The sequence below is a fragment of the Lissotriton helveticus genome, chromosome 9, assembly GCF_964261635.1.
Source record: "Lissotriton helveticus chromosome 9, aLisHel1.1, whole genome shotgun sequence".
Lineage (NCBI taxonomy): Eukaryota > Metazoa > Chordata > Amphibia > Caudata > Salamandridae > Lissotriton > Lissotriton helveticus.
In genome coordinates this window covers 410,065,866-410,082,544 of record NC_136070.1, presented here as the reverse complement: position 1 = coordinate 410,082,544, position 16,679 = coordinate 410,065,866, and the positions used below count along the sequence as shown (strand labels likewise).

Below are 16,679 nucleotides of genomic sequence, written 5' to 3'. Positions count from 1 at the left end.
CGACTTTTTGGTAAAATTACAACAAGTAAAAATGGAAGATAACATCATTTTGGCCACAATAGACGTCAAAACGCTGTACACAGCAATTCCACACAAAGAAGGCCTAGAAGCCATAGAGAAAGCCTTATTATACAGCACCTACCCAGAGAATTTACAAATCTTGTTGATGGAATTGATGGAATTCACACTGATGAACAGCTATTTCACCTACAAGAACCGGTGGTTTATTCAACTTAATGGAACGGCCATGGGAAATTGCGCTGCACCGGCGTACGCGAACTTGTTCATGGGAGCATTTGAAGAAGAACATATTTACAACAACCAAGAGTGGGCCTCACACCTTTTAGCATACATGAGATTCATTGATGACATTTTCATCATTTGGAAAGGAACACAGGAATCATTGGAAGAACAATTGAAAATTTTGGATGAAAGAAATGACAGAATCAAATTCACGTGGAACATCAATGATACGGCCATACAATACTTAGATGTAGAGATCACGAAAAGCAATACAACCTTCACAACTAACCTGTATCGAAAACCAACAGATAGAAACAACTTGCTACAATACAAAAGTCAGCATCCACAATCACTTAAAGAGCACCTTCCATTCACACAATTTCTCAGAGTGAGACGAGTGGTCTCTGGGGACAATGAATGTCAACAACAACTAAAGGTAATGGCGAACAAGTTCACAACAAGAGGATACCCATTGGAGGTCATTCAGAAATCTATGGAAAGATCACAAAAGCAGACAAGAGCTGAATTACTCACATATAAATCCATGACCAAAAAACAACGCATAACACGTGTAAGTAAATTCTCAAACGTGAGCACTCAGTTCAAACGCATAATATACAAAAATTGGCAAATAGTTAAATTGGAACCAGATTTCAATGGCATATTCGAACAGGAACCTCTATTCGCTCACACAAGAGGCAAAAACATTGGCGAACTTTTGAAGACAACAAAGCAGAAAACAAACCACCAGACCTACAAAGGAACAGTTCCATGTCTAAACTGTGCTAACTGCCATAACATCATGAAGGGCACTAACATTTGTCATCCTATGAAAGGACATAAAATCCCCTTAAAAGTAAACGCCACATGTGACACCACCAACATAATCTATCTTTTGAAATGTCCGTGTGGCAGTGTATACGTTGGTCACACGGAAAGGAAATTCAAAGTGAGACTCACGGAACACAAAAGTAACATTAGGACTCACTCTTCAAAATCAACAGTAGCTACACACTTTGCAGAAAAACATCACATCAACCAACTAAGAGCATGCGTGTTGGAAATTTTACCCAAGAAAGAAGGAGCGTTGAACAAAAAAAACCTCTTGAAAAGAGAAAATTACTGGATTTATAACCTCTGCAGCCTGAAGCCCAATGGTTTAAATGACAGAACGGAATTTACTTGTTACTTATGACACTGTTGATAATTGCATTAGTTCAAAATGATGGGTTCATTGTAATCGTGATAATTTAAAGAAAGCGAGCAAGCGCACACAGGAGCCTTGATTGCTCTACTCTTCTATTTATTTTGATAGCATCCTACACAGAGTGAATATAGAGAGATTTCTAGACGACGGTTTTTGAACTGTTAAAGTTATTGCATTTGTTGAAAAAAAGTAGAATAAAGCAAACTTAACATAAAGCGCATGCGCAACCAGCGCGGCGGTAATCACCATTCAGTGCAGCGAAAGCGTAGCAGAACGACCTCGCGCAGCGAGCGGAACACACGTTTTTCTAACCAGGTGAGAAATGGCGGCCACACGCAATGTTCGAACAATAAAAAAAGGGGGCACCCATTAAGTAAAAAGTATTAATTTTTAGGTGCAGACCTCTAAAGCGCATAAAAGTTGAGCATAGAACTATATGAAGTTTAACCATTGGACACCGTCACCTAAACGAGCACGTTAACTGCTTTTAAGATTCAGCCCAAGGGTACGCATTCGTGTGACATTCACTAAACGCCGTGCAGAGCGTAAAAAACTTGTATATTTAACACAATAGTGATACAGGGCCCGATTCACAGAACTAACTTAAGACAAAATCCTAAACTTACTACCATTTTGGTATTCACAGAAGGCACTTACTCATTTTGGTATTCACAGAATGCACTTACTCATTTCGGTATTCACAGAAGTTAGGAGTCCTAACTTTAGGACTCTTAAATGCCTTCTGTGAATACCGAAAGTCTTAAAGTTAGGATTTTTCTCAATTTAGTAGTAGTAAAGTTAGGACTCCTTACTTTAGAACTCCTAAATGCCTGCTGTGAATACCGAAAGTCTTAAAATTAGGATTTTTCTCAATTTAGTAGTAGTAAAGTTAGGACTCCTAAGTTTCGGACTCCTAAATGCCTTCTGTGAATACCGAAAGTATTTAAATTAGGATTTTTCTCAGTTTAGTAGTAGTAAAGTTGAGAAAAATCCAAATTTTAAGACTTTTGGTATTCACAGAAGGCATTTAGGAGTCCGAAAGTTAGGAGTCCTAACTTTACTACTACTAAATTGAGAAAAATCCTAATTTTAAGACTTTCGGTATTCACAGCAGGCATTTAGGAGTTCTAAAGTAAGGAGTCCTAACTTTACTACTACTAAACTGAGAAAAAACCCAATTTTAAGACTTTCTGTATTCACAGAAGGCATTTAGGGGTCCAAAAGTTAGGAGTCCTAACTTTACTACTACTAAATTGAGAAAAATCCTAATTTTAAGACTTTCATTATTCAGAGCAGGTATTTAGGAGTCCTAAAGTAAGGAGTCCTAACTTTACTACTACTACACTGAGAAAAAAAACCATTTTAAGACTTGTGGTATTCACAGAAGGCATTTAGGAGTCCAAAAGTTAGAAGTCCTAACTTTACTACTACTAAATTGAGAAAAATCCTAATTTTAAGACTTTCGGCATTCACAGAAGGCATTTAGGAGTCCTAAAGTTAGGAGTCTTAACTGTACTACTACTAAATTGAGAAAAATCCTAACTTTAAGACTTTCGGTATTCACAGAAGGCATTTAAGAGTCCTAAAGTTAGGACTCCTAACTTCTGTGAATACCGAAATGAGTAAGTGCCTTCTGTGAATACCAAAATGAGTAAGTGCCTTCTGTGAATACCAAAATGGTAGTAAGTTTAGGATTTTGTCTTAAGTTAGTTCTGTGAATCGGGCCCACAGTATATATTTTGTTTATATTTAGACGTTCCCTGACGAAGGTGTGACTAAACACCGAAATGCATTGGAACTAAGGATTGTTTTAAAAAACGTGAACAAAGAGAAAAATGAATTAAAAAAGACCTTGAAGTGAAAAAAACTTTTTGAATCTTTATTTTACGTTTCAAGCGAAATTGCACAGAAAAACTTAGCTGTAGATCACAGCACAACACTGGTGCCACGGGAGACACACTTATGGCCATTAAGTGTGCAGCTTGAAGTTCAGACTCATACATTCCAGGAGGGGAATGATTCCCATGAGCACAGTCAACATTATTTAAATTCCAGGCGGTGCACGTCCCACTAACCAGAAATTGTTTGAAGAAACCCACATTTTGAATAATCCTGATTGGAGGAACCATTTGAAAATGTATCGTCGTTATATCGACAACATTTTTCTTATTTGGTCTGATACTCAAGAATCATTACAAAAACAGATTCAAATTTTGAACACAAGAAACAACCGCATTCAATTCACGTTCATCATCAGCTCCACTTGTTTATCATTTTTGGATGTAATGTTGCAAAAGACTGGTTCATCCATCACCACAAGGGTGTTTATTAAACCCACGGATCGGAATAACACTCTACTATTTTCGAGTTTTCATCCTCCCAAACTCAAACAAAATCTGCCATATTCATTTATGGCTCGATCTAAAAGAATATCATCTACAAACGAACAATTTGAGATAGACTTGGAGAGGATCCATAACAGATTTTCACAATGAGGATATCCTCTCAACATTGTCCAGGACGCTGAAAACAGGATTGCAAAGATGGAAAATAATACATTGTTAATGACTAAACATAAAAAAAACAACTACTAGAACACTGTTTGTATCGAATTTCTCTACAAAATCGCAGAACATCAACAAAATTATTAAGAAGCAATGGTAATTGTTATCCCAAGAACCTGATTTTGGAACTTCCTTTTCACAGCAGCCATTATTTGCTTATACTCGCAGCCAAAATCTGTAGGAACTATTATCATCCGAAAAATCCACCTCTACACTCAACCATTTGGGGATGAGTGTTATAACTGTGCCAATTGTAACAGTTATGCAACAAAAATCCATAACGCATCCTAAAACTGGAGAAAATTTCAATCTTAACCACACTTCTGATTGCAATACCACTAATGTCATTAATGGAATCAAATGCCCGTGCGGCTTAATGTATGTCTGCAAAACCAAAAGAAAAGTGAAAACCTGCATATGCGAACATAAGAGCATGATCAGAAACAAAAACACCAATTCCAATTTAGCAGTTCACTGGTTGGAACAAGGGCATAACATTGCTCAACTCAGATTCGTAATCATAGAAAAAAGTGATCACCAAGGAGGATGCTGACAACAGCAAGAAGCTTTCAAAGAGAGAGGTTTTCTGGACACGTAAACTACAGACTATGATGCCAGATGGCCTCAATGACAAATTAGACTTAAGTTGCTTTCTGTAAATATATGAGGCAATTCGTAGAGCGCGTATCTATCTCTCTTAATTTATTCTTCCTTTTTTCTTTTCATATACACCCATTTAGATATATAGTTACAGGTTCTCACAAACACATGACACGTTATTCACATTGAGTAGCTACCTGGAGAAATGTGTATCACCACATATCGTATTCAGGATGTGTGTATATGCTGGCAGTAGTGTTCATTTTTGATACCTGTATTTATTATCCATCTTTTCACTCATGGGCTTGCGCACGATCACTGATTATCATTTATTATTATTTTTCATTTTTTAGTATTTGTCTTGTAACCCTTGATGTGTGTAAATGTTTGTTTCACATCGTACTCTTGAATGTTACTCGTTTCCAGTGAGTCTGTTTTTCATAGCCTTTATGCGGCACTGGAGTGCAGTAGTTTCATTTTCGGGCAGTTGCGGCCGTCTTCTGTCTATTTCTATGCTTCGGTCACATGACTGGCCTTGTGTACATTTTCCTTATCGACACGCTGACGTTTGAACTATCAGCTTGGTGTGGACCTCGGTTAAGTAGATACTTAATGTTTGTGATCATTCGGTAACCCGGGTAGCAGTTATCATTCACAATATGGACCGGGTATGTGTCCGTGATTGTAACGGTAGTCCTTTTTGCTACTTACTGTGTTTCAGAGATTGAGGTAGCGTCTTTGAGTGCAGCGATTCGCGTTCATTTGATGGTAAGCTTTTGTCTACTTTATGACGATATGATATCCAGTTAGACTATAGCAGTTTGGTGTGTGGTTAAGTGTGGAGAAGTGTGACTCAATGGTTAGAGTGGCAGACCCTGATGCAGAGGTCTAGTCCGGGACCAGGGTTCAATTCCCCGCCTCGGCGGGTTTTGGGCTCAAAAATTCCACGGACCTGATCATTCTCGCCTCGGTGCCTATTCCAATCATGGAGTCCCACTCTGTAACTCTGGGCAATAGCTTGCTTAATCTCCACAACGGCCCCCACAACGCTAAGGATGCCTGGCCTTCACCTTGGGGGTCCCCAGGAGTGGACACCTCACAGGGAAAGCCAGGATGGGTTCCACAGCGTTATTCGTACGAGCTCCTTGAGACCCTTGCGGGTGAGTAGTGTGCTATACAAGTATCAATTTACATTTTTACAGAGAATCTTCGGTCTTTTTCTAGGAAACCGGAGCGTATAAATACCGCTGTTGTGGCTACATTTCTTAAACGCTTAAACGCTGTCTTAACAGGTATGCATTCAGTTTGGTGTGTTTTGGCGGGAGATCTTGGTTATATCAGCAATTTAGTACTGACTATTTGTTATGTTGGTTTTTACAGCATATTGGTACGAATATTCAACATCCAGGTACTTTGGGGTTCGAACTGTTTTCATTGTTATTCATTTTTTCGTCCTGTGGTTTCCGTCACGTTCATACTCTATTCATTGTTACTAATTCACGTTATATGTGTGTTTCGCTTCATTGGTGTGTCACATGTTTTATAGTATTATTTTTCAAACACATGGGTGGGGAGATTAAGGTACGTGCCTTTCCTTTAAGCACAGTGCAACTCTTTCCTGGGACCTTACTATGTGGCAGCATTAACTCATGATGTTTACATGAACCTTTTTTAAAATGAAATATTGTGTTTGTTTTGAATTTCGGTGGCCCCCAAAGAAGGGACTCGGGCCCCGAAATGCATCGGGCTCATTGGAAATGTTTTGGGGTTGAACCAAGAATGTAATTGTATAAATATGATGCATTCAAAAAAACAATGTTGATGATTTAACTTCATGATTTCATGTACATTTATGTATTCACTGTGCCAATAACAAAACTTACGTTGAATCGCACTTGTGTCAACAATAATTTTTTTCAGTACTCTGATATACTGGTTGATTATAAAATTGTCGAAAGTATGTTAAAAATGTTTACCGTACAGACATTTTCTTTGTAGTGCACACAGGTTATCAAGTGAGCGTTCTCTTGATTGTCTTTCATTCATCCTCTATGTGCTATAGGCAGCCCACACATACTGTGTAGCACACTTACAACACTTGGATCTTGACTAAATTGACTGCATAAAGATTGAGAAAATATCAGATTTAATTTATTAAAAAGGTGTGCTCCGTTGACCTTTTTCTGTTTACCATAAGTCACATTGCATTGTGAGCCTGTTTCCAGTAATGAAAATAGGAACTTCTGAAAACGTAGGTAGGCCAGGACTTGTGAACAATTAATCCATTGGTACAAGAGGAACTAGAAGTGCCTTGGGACACCCCAAATCCACAGACTGATACACCATGCAACGTTTGGCCCTAACCCAGTCTACTTCAGAACACTGCTAGACTTGTAAATGGACTGACAAGAACTGAGGAAGCTGGACCCCCTTTCACTTGAAATCAAAGAACAGAAAGATCTCTAAGGTTCATAAGTCTGATCCCCTGGGTGGCTACAGGAACATGAAAAGCTGAAGAGGACATTCCTGTGAAGCATGCCAGCTGACCAGTGGCTTTCTGGTTCCCTCTGAATGACACAATGAGAGTCTCTAAGTATCCCCCCGGAGGTCCCGAGTGCCTTGGAAGTATACACCTGTGGTTCTTTGGGCAACAAAAAATGCTGGGCAACTTATTCAAAGCTTTAGCTCCACAGCTCCCAAGCTTAAAAGGCACCAACCACTAAAATGATCTGTCCAGCAGTTCCACTGTATCAGACTGAATTTTAAGTTTGTCCTGTGTGATAAAGAATTTTTTCTCCCCAAAAATTACAAAGTCCCTTCTATGATTGTGACTTTGAAACATTTTCAAACTTCCGTACTTTCCTACTAGTATGGACAATCCTACTTGATGTATCCGACCCCCACTCCAACAAGGTTGTGAGACCAACCTAGTCCCTGGTCTACTGTGACTATTGAATACCATAGGCACTTTGAGCTGTTTTGCAATATTTTCAGTGAAATCTATACAAATTCATATCTTTGGTTCCCATGATTGGATTTAGATCATTTTTATGTCATTTTGATTATTAGATTTTTCTATATTTTCTATAAATTTGGAGTGGAATTTTTATTGTGTTGTGTTTTTTTCTTTTTTAACCGTTTTAGTACTTCTAAATGCATCAAGTTAAGCCTGTCTGTTCTGTGCCATAGCTACCAGAGATTGAGCTCAGATTTCAATAATAAAACCTCAGACTGGACCTATAAAGTCAGTGAATGTATTACTTCTGGTGGACTACTATCCACCCCAACTAATAAGGGACTTTCTCACAGGTAAGCTTAGCATATTGTCCCAGTCTTTTGAAGAAGGACATTTTTCAAAGTGCCCGCATTTACAAAAGAGTTGTAACTTTCTTCCTTGTGCTCTTAAAGTTCTCAAGCTTCACGGATAGTCTTTTTATTCACTAGGCCACATGATCACGTTATGAATAGCTTATGACAGCTTTGAATCAGGTACACAGTTGAATGCCCAGTAGACAGTGGTTTGTTAGCTTTCTTATAAGTAGATACAGTTTCTCTGTCTATCTTGATCTTTCACGCTCTCCAACCTCAAGATGAAAGTTTCAACAGCAATCAGGCACTCCTGGTAAGGACAGCAATCATTTTCCATCTTAGGTAATCACGATGCTACCTTCCATACCCTTACACTGTATCCAGGCCAAGAGATTCAGAGTAAATCTGGAGAGCCTCTATTCATACCAAGTCATCAATTAAATAGGAATTATCACAGAAAGCAGACAGCATTTTCTCCTTCTCTGTTTTTATCAGTTCTTCCCTGAATGTGAGGATGCAGTACTTTTGTAATGTGAACTCAGTTGTGATTGGTGACAATGGGCCAGATGTAGGAAAAGCGTATTTACCGATTCATAAATACCGAATTTTACCGATTCGGTATTTATGAATCGGTAAATATTGAGGAGGGAGATTTAGGAAGATTCGGTAATTGAATTACCGAATCTGTAAAAATCGGTATTTACCGAATCGGTAAATACCGATTCGGTATTGCCCATTAATTCCTATGGGCCTTGAAGCCCATAGGAATCAATGGGCAATACCGAATCGGTATTTACCGATTCGTTAAATACCGATTTTTGCAAGGGTGCAGGGGGTGTCACTTGGACACCCTCTAGCACCCCGAATACAGGCATGTGGGCCATGTGGCACACAGTCATGCCCTAAGGGTATGTCTGTCTGTCACATGGCATAGGTGTGCATGCACACATGTGCATGCACACCTGGATTCGGTATTTTACCACCCAATTGGATTGGGTGGTAAAATACCGAATCTGTAAGGCTGGTGGGACTCAGAAGAGTCCCACCTACATCTTGCAGTTACCGAATCGGTAAAAATACCGATTCGGTATTTTACCAATTCGGTAAATTTACCGAATCGGTAAAATAGGGCCCCTACATGCCAATTCTTAAATACCGGTCGGTAACGGCCGAAATCGGCCGTTACCGACCGGTATTTTGGCTCCTACATCTGGCCCACTGTCTCCTAAATTAATCAAGTTAACATTTCTCCACATTCTTGACCTACGTCTATTATATTGTGGCCCAGTTACTGCCTCCCAAAGTTGCCTTACTGTTAAGGCTATACCACAGTGCTACAGATCACTTAAAATGTCTGTTCACATATTTGATTAGATTACTCACTTTCTCTCTCCAAACTTTGCCCATGCTAGCCCACTCCTGCCTCCAGAGGACTGAAAATAAACCCCACCTTTCCAAGTGATATCTGCTTCGACCTCAGGTAGAATAGGTCGACATGCCGCGCATTTGAGTATCATTAATTGAAAGTTCATCTTGCCCTCTAAAGACTCACTACATATGGTGTGAACTTGCAGAAAACAATTTGAATCCATGTCACTTAGTTACAGAACTGTCAATTGCATCTTCTAAGAGATATGGTTTGTTAGCCTTATGCATTGCATAAAAACCATATTCACTCCCACTTCCCTCCACCTTTGCACAGTAAATAAAACATTTGTCAGTCATCACCTGCATTCTCCTGGACTTTCACAAAATCCATGTACATCATGGCATCCTGGTTTGCAATCAGTCCCTAAAAGGAAGAAATTATTATTTGTAAATGATCATCTAGAATGTTATAAGTACATAATGCACAGCTTTCATTTATACATGTGAACATTAGAAATGTATCACAGTAAGTAGATGAACTGTTTCAAGCGCTGTAGTTGCAGTTGACTTCAAACTAGAAACATGTATGAGGAGATGCTGATATATCTAGATAGCTGAGCACTGCTGCGCAAAATGAGCTGCACATCTTAATTCATTGCATTCAACCCTACCATTAGCTCTGATGATTATGTGATCTTGCGAGCCCCACGTGTGTTTAAACTAGTGTTTTTTCCACTATATCTGGGGATCTCCGGTTAGTCAAAGACATATATGGGACAAATATCCATGTTGTTCCACCTGTATAATTCTCCCTCTCTTACATAGGTTTACGTGAGTTCTTTGCATCCTGTTCTCTTTCTATTCCATCCATTTCAACTTCACCACTAATTGCTTGTATTTTAACTCTCGTGTGCCCTTTTCCAGTTCCCTTCACACTTGTGCATACGGTATGCTTCCACAGAAGAATGTCTGCACAAACATTCATAGTAATCATAAACCTCCCTTGTACCTGAATTTTACTGTCATTTGTTTTCGATGTTGCAACCAAGAAGCATGTACAGTGCTCACTTCTTAATACAACCTTGCAAACCTGGGTCAAGGCATTGTCGTTTAATGCTGACATCCTGTCCCTCCTTGTGGAGATTAAATTACATTTATAATAGGTCAGTATATGTGATTATAAAAATGAACTGTTATTAAATGTACTCTTGTTTTCTGTGACAGCCATATGGATTTATTTTCTAGCATATGGATTTATTTTCTAGTATTTGAAATGTGTGCCATCGTATGGAATTAGCATCTGTTTTGAAGCATCAGTATTCTTTGTATGTTATGTTATACAGACTTTTAGAGCGCAATAGCACGTGGGAGGGTATTGTAGTGCAAAGTAGGTGTTTATCTAGCCGAACCTAGGGCCTAAAGGTACTACTCCAAAAGCCAGGTCGTCAGCTTCTTGCAGAATTGAAGAAGTGAGGAAAAGGCTCCTTGGTGTAGGCAGGTCGTTCCACACATTAGAAGCTATGTGGGAGAAGGCTCAACCACCGGATATGGGTTTCCGAGTGCGTGGAATGTGTGCAAGTAGGAGTCTGGATGAGCGGAGGTGTCTATAAGTTTTGCGGAAACAGATGTGATTGTTGGTGTTATTCAGCGCCTTGAAAGCATGTGTGAGGAGTTTGAATTGTATTTGTTTGTGTATGGGTAGCCATAGGAGCTACATCAGGCGTGGTGCCATATGAGTGCGGCCTTGGAAGTTGAGAGCAATCTGGTCTCTGATTCTGAATGGCTTGCAGTCTTTTGGTGAGTTTTTTGCTGGTCCTGGCATAGAGGGATAGTCCAGCTTGCTTGTCACAAGTGTGTGCATGATAGTGTTCCAGGTGCTGCCTAGGAACCACTCGAAAATCTTCCTCAGCATCTTCAGGGAACGGCAGCATGTGGTGGTGACAGCGTTGACTTAGGCAGTCATGTCGAGCTTGCTGCTGCAGATAATCCTGAGGTTCTTGGCGTAGGTGGTGTGGGTAGGTGTTGGTCCTAGCTGTGTTGGCCACAAGGTGGCATCACACCAAGAACAGCTCTTTCCGAAGATCGCAATTTTGGTCTTGTTGGTCTTCCGCTTTCTGCCATTGGTCTTCATCCAGTGAGCAATTTTAGTTATGCAGACTTTGAACTTCATCCAGATACTGGGCGTTTTTTCCATGAGGGAGAGAATGAGTGGATGGATTTCATTGTAGAGGTGATTTCCTCTTACATGAGGGTGGTCCATGTGGTTAGCATTGGTTCTTTGGATTAGATCAGAAGGCGTTTGGGGAGATCTGTCGGGTCTGGTTGTGGGTTGAAGTTACTGTAAATGGCAGCAATCTTGTTGCTAAAGAATCGAGAAATATTGCTGAAGAGGTCCTGGGAGGAGGTAACCGAGTGGAGGTGGCTGCTAGTGAGGTGAAATCCCTCACAATCGTGAAGATTTATTTTCATCTATTGCTGCTGACATCGATGTGGTCCACCAGAGTGGTGCATTTCGTGGTCTGAGTCATTTGGTGATAGTTTCTTCTTAGGGCAAATTTGAATGTACCAATATTGGTATTGTCCTGGCTCTTTCTCCATTAGTGCTCCAGTTGTTTGCAGTGATATTTTTTTATCAGTCTGACTTCTTCCATGTACCCATTTGCTTGTTGCACTGCTTTGTTTGAGAAGGGCCAGGTAAAAAGTGCAGGAGGTGATCACATTGTTGAAATTCTTGATGGCTTTGCGGAGGCTGTCACAGTGTTCTAGTCAGTGGGTTTTGAGATTGGTGGTTCAGTCCTTGTCAGGGATGCTGTTTCAGTTTTGACAGGCTGGTCTGACAGTGGTGAGCCTGAGTTGGACCAGAACGGGAAACTAAACTTGCTGAGGGAGAGGTCTGTCCAGCAGGTTGGTGTAGGTTTGTCAACTCTGATGTTGTTGAATGTTGTAGAAATAGGGTCTAGGGAGTCTTATGATATGGGAAGGCTACTTCATTTGTTCTGTAAGGCCCAGCCTTACAATGCCTCTGATGAGAACTTTTCGGTTGGGGTTGCCGTGATCTTCCTGAAATAGATTAAGAACTCTGAGGACGGTGTAATTACTAGCGTTGAGGGCCACTGGTGCCACAAAGTCTATGATGTTGATGAAGCTGGTGCGTGATCCAGGTGATCTGTAGATGAGATTGCGCTTACGGTGAAGTTGGCTGTGATGTGGAGCTTGAGCGACAGGTGTTGCATGTTGGAGGATGACTTGTCTGCAGAGGTGGTTCAGCTGATAGTGTTTTTGTGGATGATGGTGATTCCATCTCTGGGCTCGTGAAGTCTTTCTTGCCTGGTGCTCTTGTAGCCACGGGGTGGCTATGACAATGTAATGTGTTGATGAAGGTTTCAGTGAGAAAACTTTGGTCCAGGCCTTTGTCTTGCAGTACGTCCCAGATCTTTGTTTCATGTTTTGTGAATGAGCAGGTGTTAAGGAGCATGTATGTGACCTCAGTGTTATGTGGGTTGTTGAAGGACTGTATGAGTGTGAGAGAGTGGGGTTTTCGGTGCTGTTGGTGCAGGTGCAGTGAGTGTTGGGTGTGGGTAAGAACATGAAAACTTGCAGGAAACGCAGGAGAACGCTCCATCAGTGTTGTGTGGTGCAACGAGGTAGCAGGGTGGGGACCTGCACCTGAGGTTGGGGACACGGAGGGTCTCCGTGGGGTAATGGGGGACGAGAGAGCACCAGGGTTATTGCCGCTTGGTGGGGTACAGGCACGGATGGATGCAGACAGGCTTGCCTTTCGGGCCCTACAGCCACCATAAAGTAGGCCCTCAGAGGGGGGCATGTGCATGCCAACATTTTGTCGTATGTGATACCAGGGTGGACAGCATTTCTTCTTAAGAGATAAGAATATTACAAGGAAAGAAAATCTAAGAAAAACTCACTGTTTATGCACCCAGGAAACAATATGCAGAAGGAAAGGTGCTTATTTCAGACCAAAAGAACCAGTGAATTTCGGCTGAAAAATTCTTGACTTAATAGAGTAGAAGTTAAATTGTTTAACAATATGTGACACTGTATTTTTCTCATGTAAAAAGTCTTATTTTTCATCAACATACCCTAGTCCGGCATGCAAAGTTATGGCCATGAAGAGCTGTTTCTTCCTCCTCCAAAGGCATGCTGGTACATCCTTGAATGGTTGTGAAGGGTATTAAATTGTGTGGACTAGAGATGGGTACATTTTTATTAAACCCTGGGAGTCTGGGAAATCATAAAATATCGGCCTTTGAAAACTCAGACCACCTTTTCGGATTGAATCCTTTTCAAGGATATTCCTGTATCTGGAGCCAGAAATTGTGGTTTTGGAGGATGTACCTAGTAGGTCCTGGAGAGGTCAGTAGCAGTGGATTGTATAAGGTCAGTCAGGGTCATGCATTCAAAGGGCAGGCAAACTAGGCAAGTAAATATATGTGGCAGTAAAGACTGGTGGTAGGGCTAGACCAGCTGGGACACATTGCTTGAGACAAGAAGGGTGATTCAGAGCATGAGACTGATGGCAGCTTCCATCTTTCACCTATCACCAGTTGCTCTGAGCAGCAACTCTCGGCAGGAAGAACAATCAGCGCTTGCTGGGAAAAGGCTGCTAAAGCTGTTTCACATTTCTTTAAACTTCCGGCATCTTCGGTGTAAGCAAGACTCTCATAAATAATTATATATATATATATATTTCACAAATTGCACACCCCTTTGTGCGCTCTGCATGTAGAGTGTGCCGTGTTGTTAATGTCACCTGAGTAGGCGTTCTAGTCACGTCACAGGAGGCATGGGAAAATTGGGGAAATTATGTGCTCATTATTGACACGTAAAGTTTTCATTCTACCGAAAAAATCAATTTTATAACAGATTTAAAAAAGTCTAGCTAAAATATCACGTTTTATTAGTCAAAAATTAAAGGAATGATTTTATGATGCAACAGTTGAATTCCAATATTTACAGTCAGATGTCACTTGATTAAAAATGTTGTAAAACTTTCAACTACAGAAGATGTCACGAGATGGTGTAGATGATTAGGCACTGAAAATGAAATCACTTGCTTACTGTTTGAACCACTTAAGGAAGTGTGATGCAGACACAATCAGAATGGCCAGCTAGGAATAGTGAAATGGATGTCTAGCTATTTAGATTCCATTTTTCAAACCTATTCCGCGTTTTGTTTTTTTGCTTCATCCTCTAAAATCACCATATATATAAAATGCATACACACTATATATATGAGCAACGGCAAGACGGGAACATAATGGTCTAGTTGGACACTTTTTATATAAAAATGAATCAAATGTATATCTCGAATGTGGTTGCATTTGTTCAGCTTTCATACTTTCCAGACAGTATTCTAACAATTGCAAATACACCGCAATGCTTCGATACCTTAATAACTCATATAGTGTCCTGGGACTGGGAGGTCATTTGGTGACATATAAGGAATTTCTTCTGTCTTGATACATGACAATTTATATTTTCAGAGTGCAAAACCTTGAAATATACGTGTGAGATATGAGATGCTTGTGATAACAGGTTATGAACATGTTTTCTCTGGATCTTGTGTTAAAAAACATAGCCTATTAACAATAACTGATATTTAAATGTAAAACATCGTTACAGAATAGCATTCCAAAGACATACATACTGTAGTAACAGCTATTAAAATCATGGTTGAGTGAAAACAGTGAACTAGACGGAGAAGATGCGATAGTTTGATAGAAAAATAGCCACACATGTGGGAAGCAAATATTCAGAATAGGAGATAGGGGCAAAGCAGATTGAAGGCAGATAGATGGGCAGCCTCAAAGACGTATCATTTTATGTGGGTCACAGATAGAAAGATAGATAGATAGATAGATAGATAGATAGATAGATAGATAGATAGATAGATAGATAGATAGATAGATAGATAGATAGATAGATAGATAGATAGATAGACAGACAGATAGATAGATAGATAGATAGATAGATAGATAGATAGATAGATAGATAGATAGATAGATAGATAGATAGATAGATAGATAGATAGATAGATAGATAGATAGATAGATAAAGTTTATACTATAAAACATACAAAGGAGAGGTATATCATATAGGTAAAAGAAAGGAAAGACACGTAGAAGATTAGAATTGGAAGATAGCATAGATAGATAGATAGATAGATAGATAGATAGATAGAATGAATTATACATGAAGGTTGTAAAAAGACAATGCAGCTAGAGAAAATGAACCATAAATAAATGCATCAGGTAAAAAGCGATTAAACAGCACACGGTTTATGATATCCGGCTGCTCGATTCCTGGGAAGAATTTATTGGCGTCATGATAATTCATAGTTTAATATCACTAAACGTATCTTTGCACGTGTCACTACATATACCTTACCTTTGCACACTGAGACATAAACCCTGAGAATGACAAGTTATGCGCAAAGTTAAATACGTGCAACTTGTTGAGTGGAAGGTAACCTGGGGCATTTATTTGCAGGCTCGGGGGCAGGAAGAGCGCCGAATGCCCAGCGCATCCCTGCTCTTACCTCGGGCGGCGGACACTGCGGACAGGAGGAGCACGAAGCAGAGGAGGCTGAGAGTCTGGCAGTTCATGGCCGGTGCTGAGTGCCGCGGGAGCCCGTGGAGTGCGGATGCGGATGAGAAGACAGAGCATGCTGCCCAAGACGCGCGTGGAGCCCGGCGCGGTCCTGCAGGCGCCGCTGCAGCTGCTGCGGGTGCGGGGGGCGCTCAACAGCACCTCTAGCGGCCGCCCTCGGCTCCTCCTCTGGGGACCCGGGGGCGCACGGGAAGGGGAGGGCAGGTACGGGAGGGATTCGTGTCCCTCTCTGCGCCCTCTTTCTTCAGCGTGTTATGACTTACGCCTTTACGAGACGCACATATCCCTCACGCACCTTACACCTTCAGCGCAGGGCTGAGCGGTCCGACCCTCAGCCGTTCTGTACTGGTAACCCTGAGAACCACTAATGATTTAGCGGGAAAGGTATTTGTATTTCGAATGGTGACTAGACGCACCATGTTTATTTACAAGCCAAAACCCTTGACAGGACAGAAAGACCAATTCCCCGCCCAAAATTTTTCAGAAATGCGAGACACTCACATGTATCCGGACCCCCTGATTAGCTTTACTAAGTGTGGACAAAGGTGCTAATACACAAGGGGACTCGGGCATTTCAGCATCACTTTGACGGTTTTCTTCGCTTCCATCTACCTGCCCAGAGGATACTAAATCATTTTGCGTGTGCATAGAGGTGTTTATATGCGAGCACGAAATACGACAACTAACGCTAGCACGATGCACAATCTGCCTCTAGTTTGGCATCGCTGAGCAGGTGCCGCAGGTGCGCTCTGCCCATTCAC

General features: G+C 40.8%; 1 protein-coding gene across 2 annotated transcripts in view; it reads right to left on the bottom strand.

Moving 5' to 3' along the window:
* Positions 1-16,036, bottom strand: part of DLK1 (delta like non-canonical Notch ligand 1) — a 172,184-nt gene extending 156,148 nt beyond the window's left edge. The window contains exons 1-2 of one of the 2 annotated variants that reach the window (XM_078660187.1): positions 15,848-16,036; positions 9,652-9,715 (exon numbers count right to left, since the gene is read on the bottom strand). In XM_078660187.1, the coding sequence (XP_078516313.1) occupies positions 9,652-9,715; positions 15,848-15,914 (131 nt within the window). In that variant the 5' untranslated portion in view covers positions 15,915-16,036. The remainder of the gene's footprint in view (positions 1-9,651; positions 9,716-15,847) is intronic. The other variant, XM_078660188.1, reaches the window with a different exon arrangement.
* Positions 16,037-16,679: the final 643 nt, after the last annotated feature.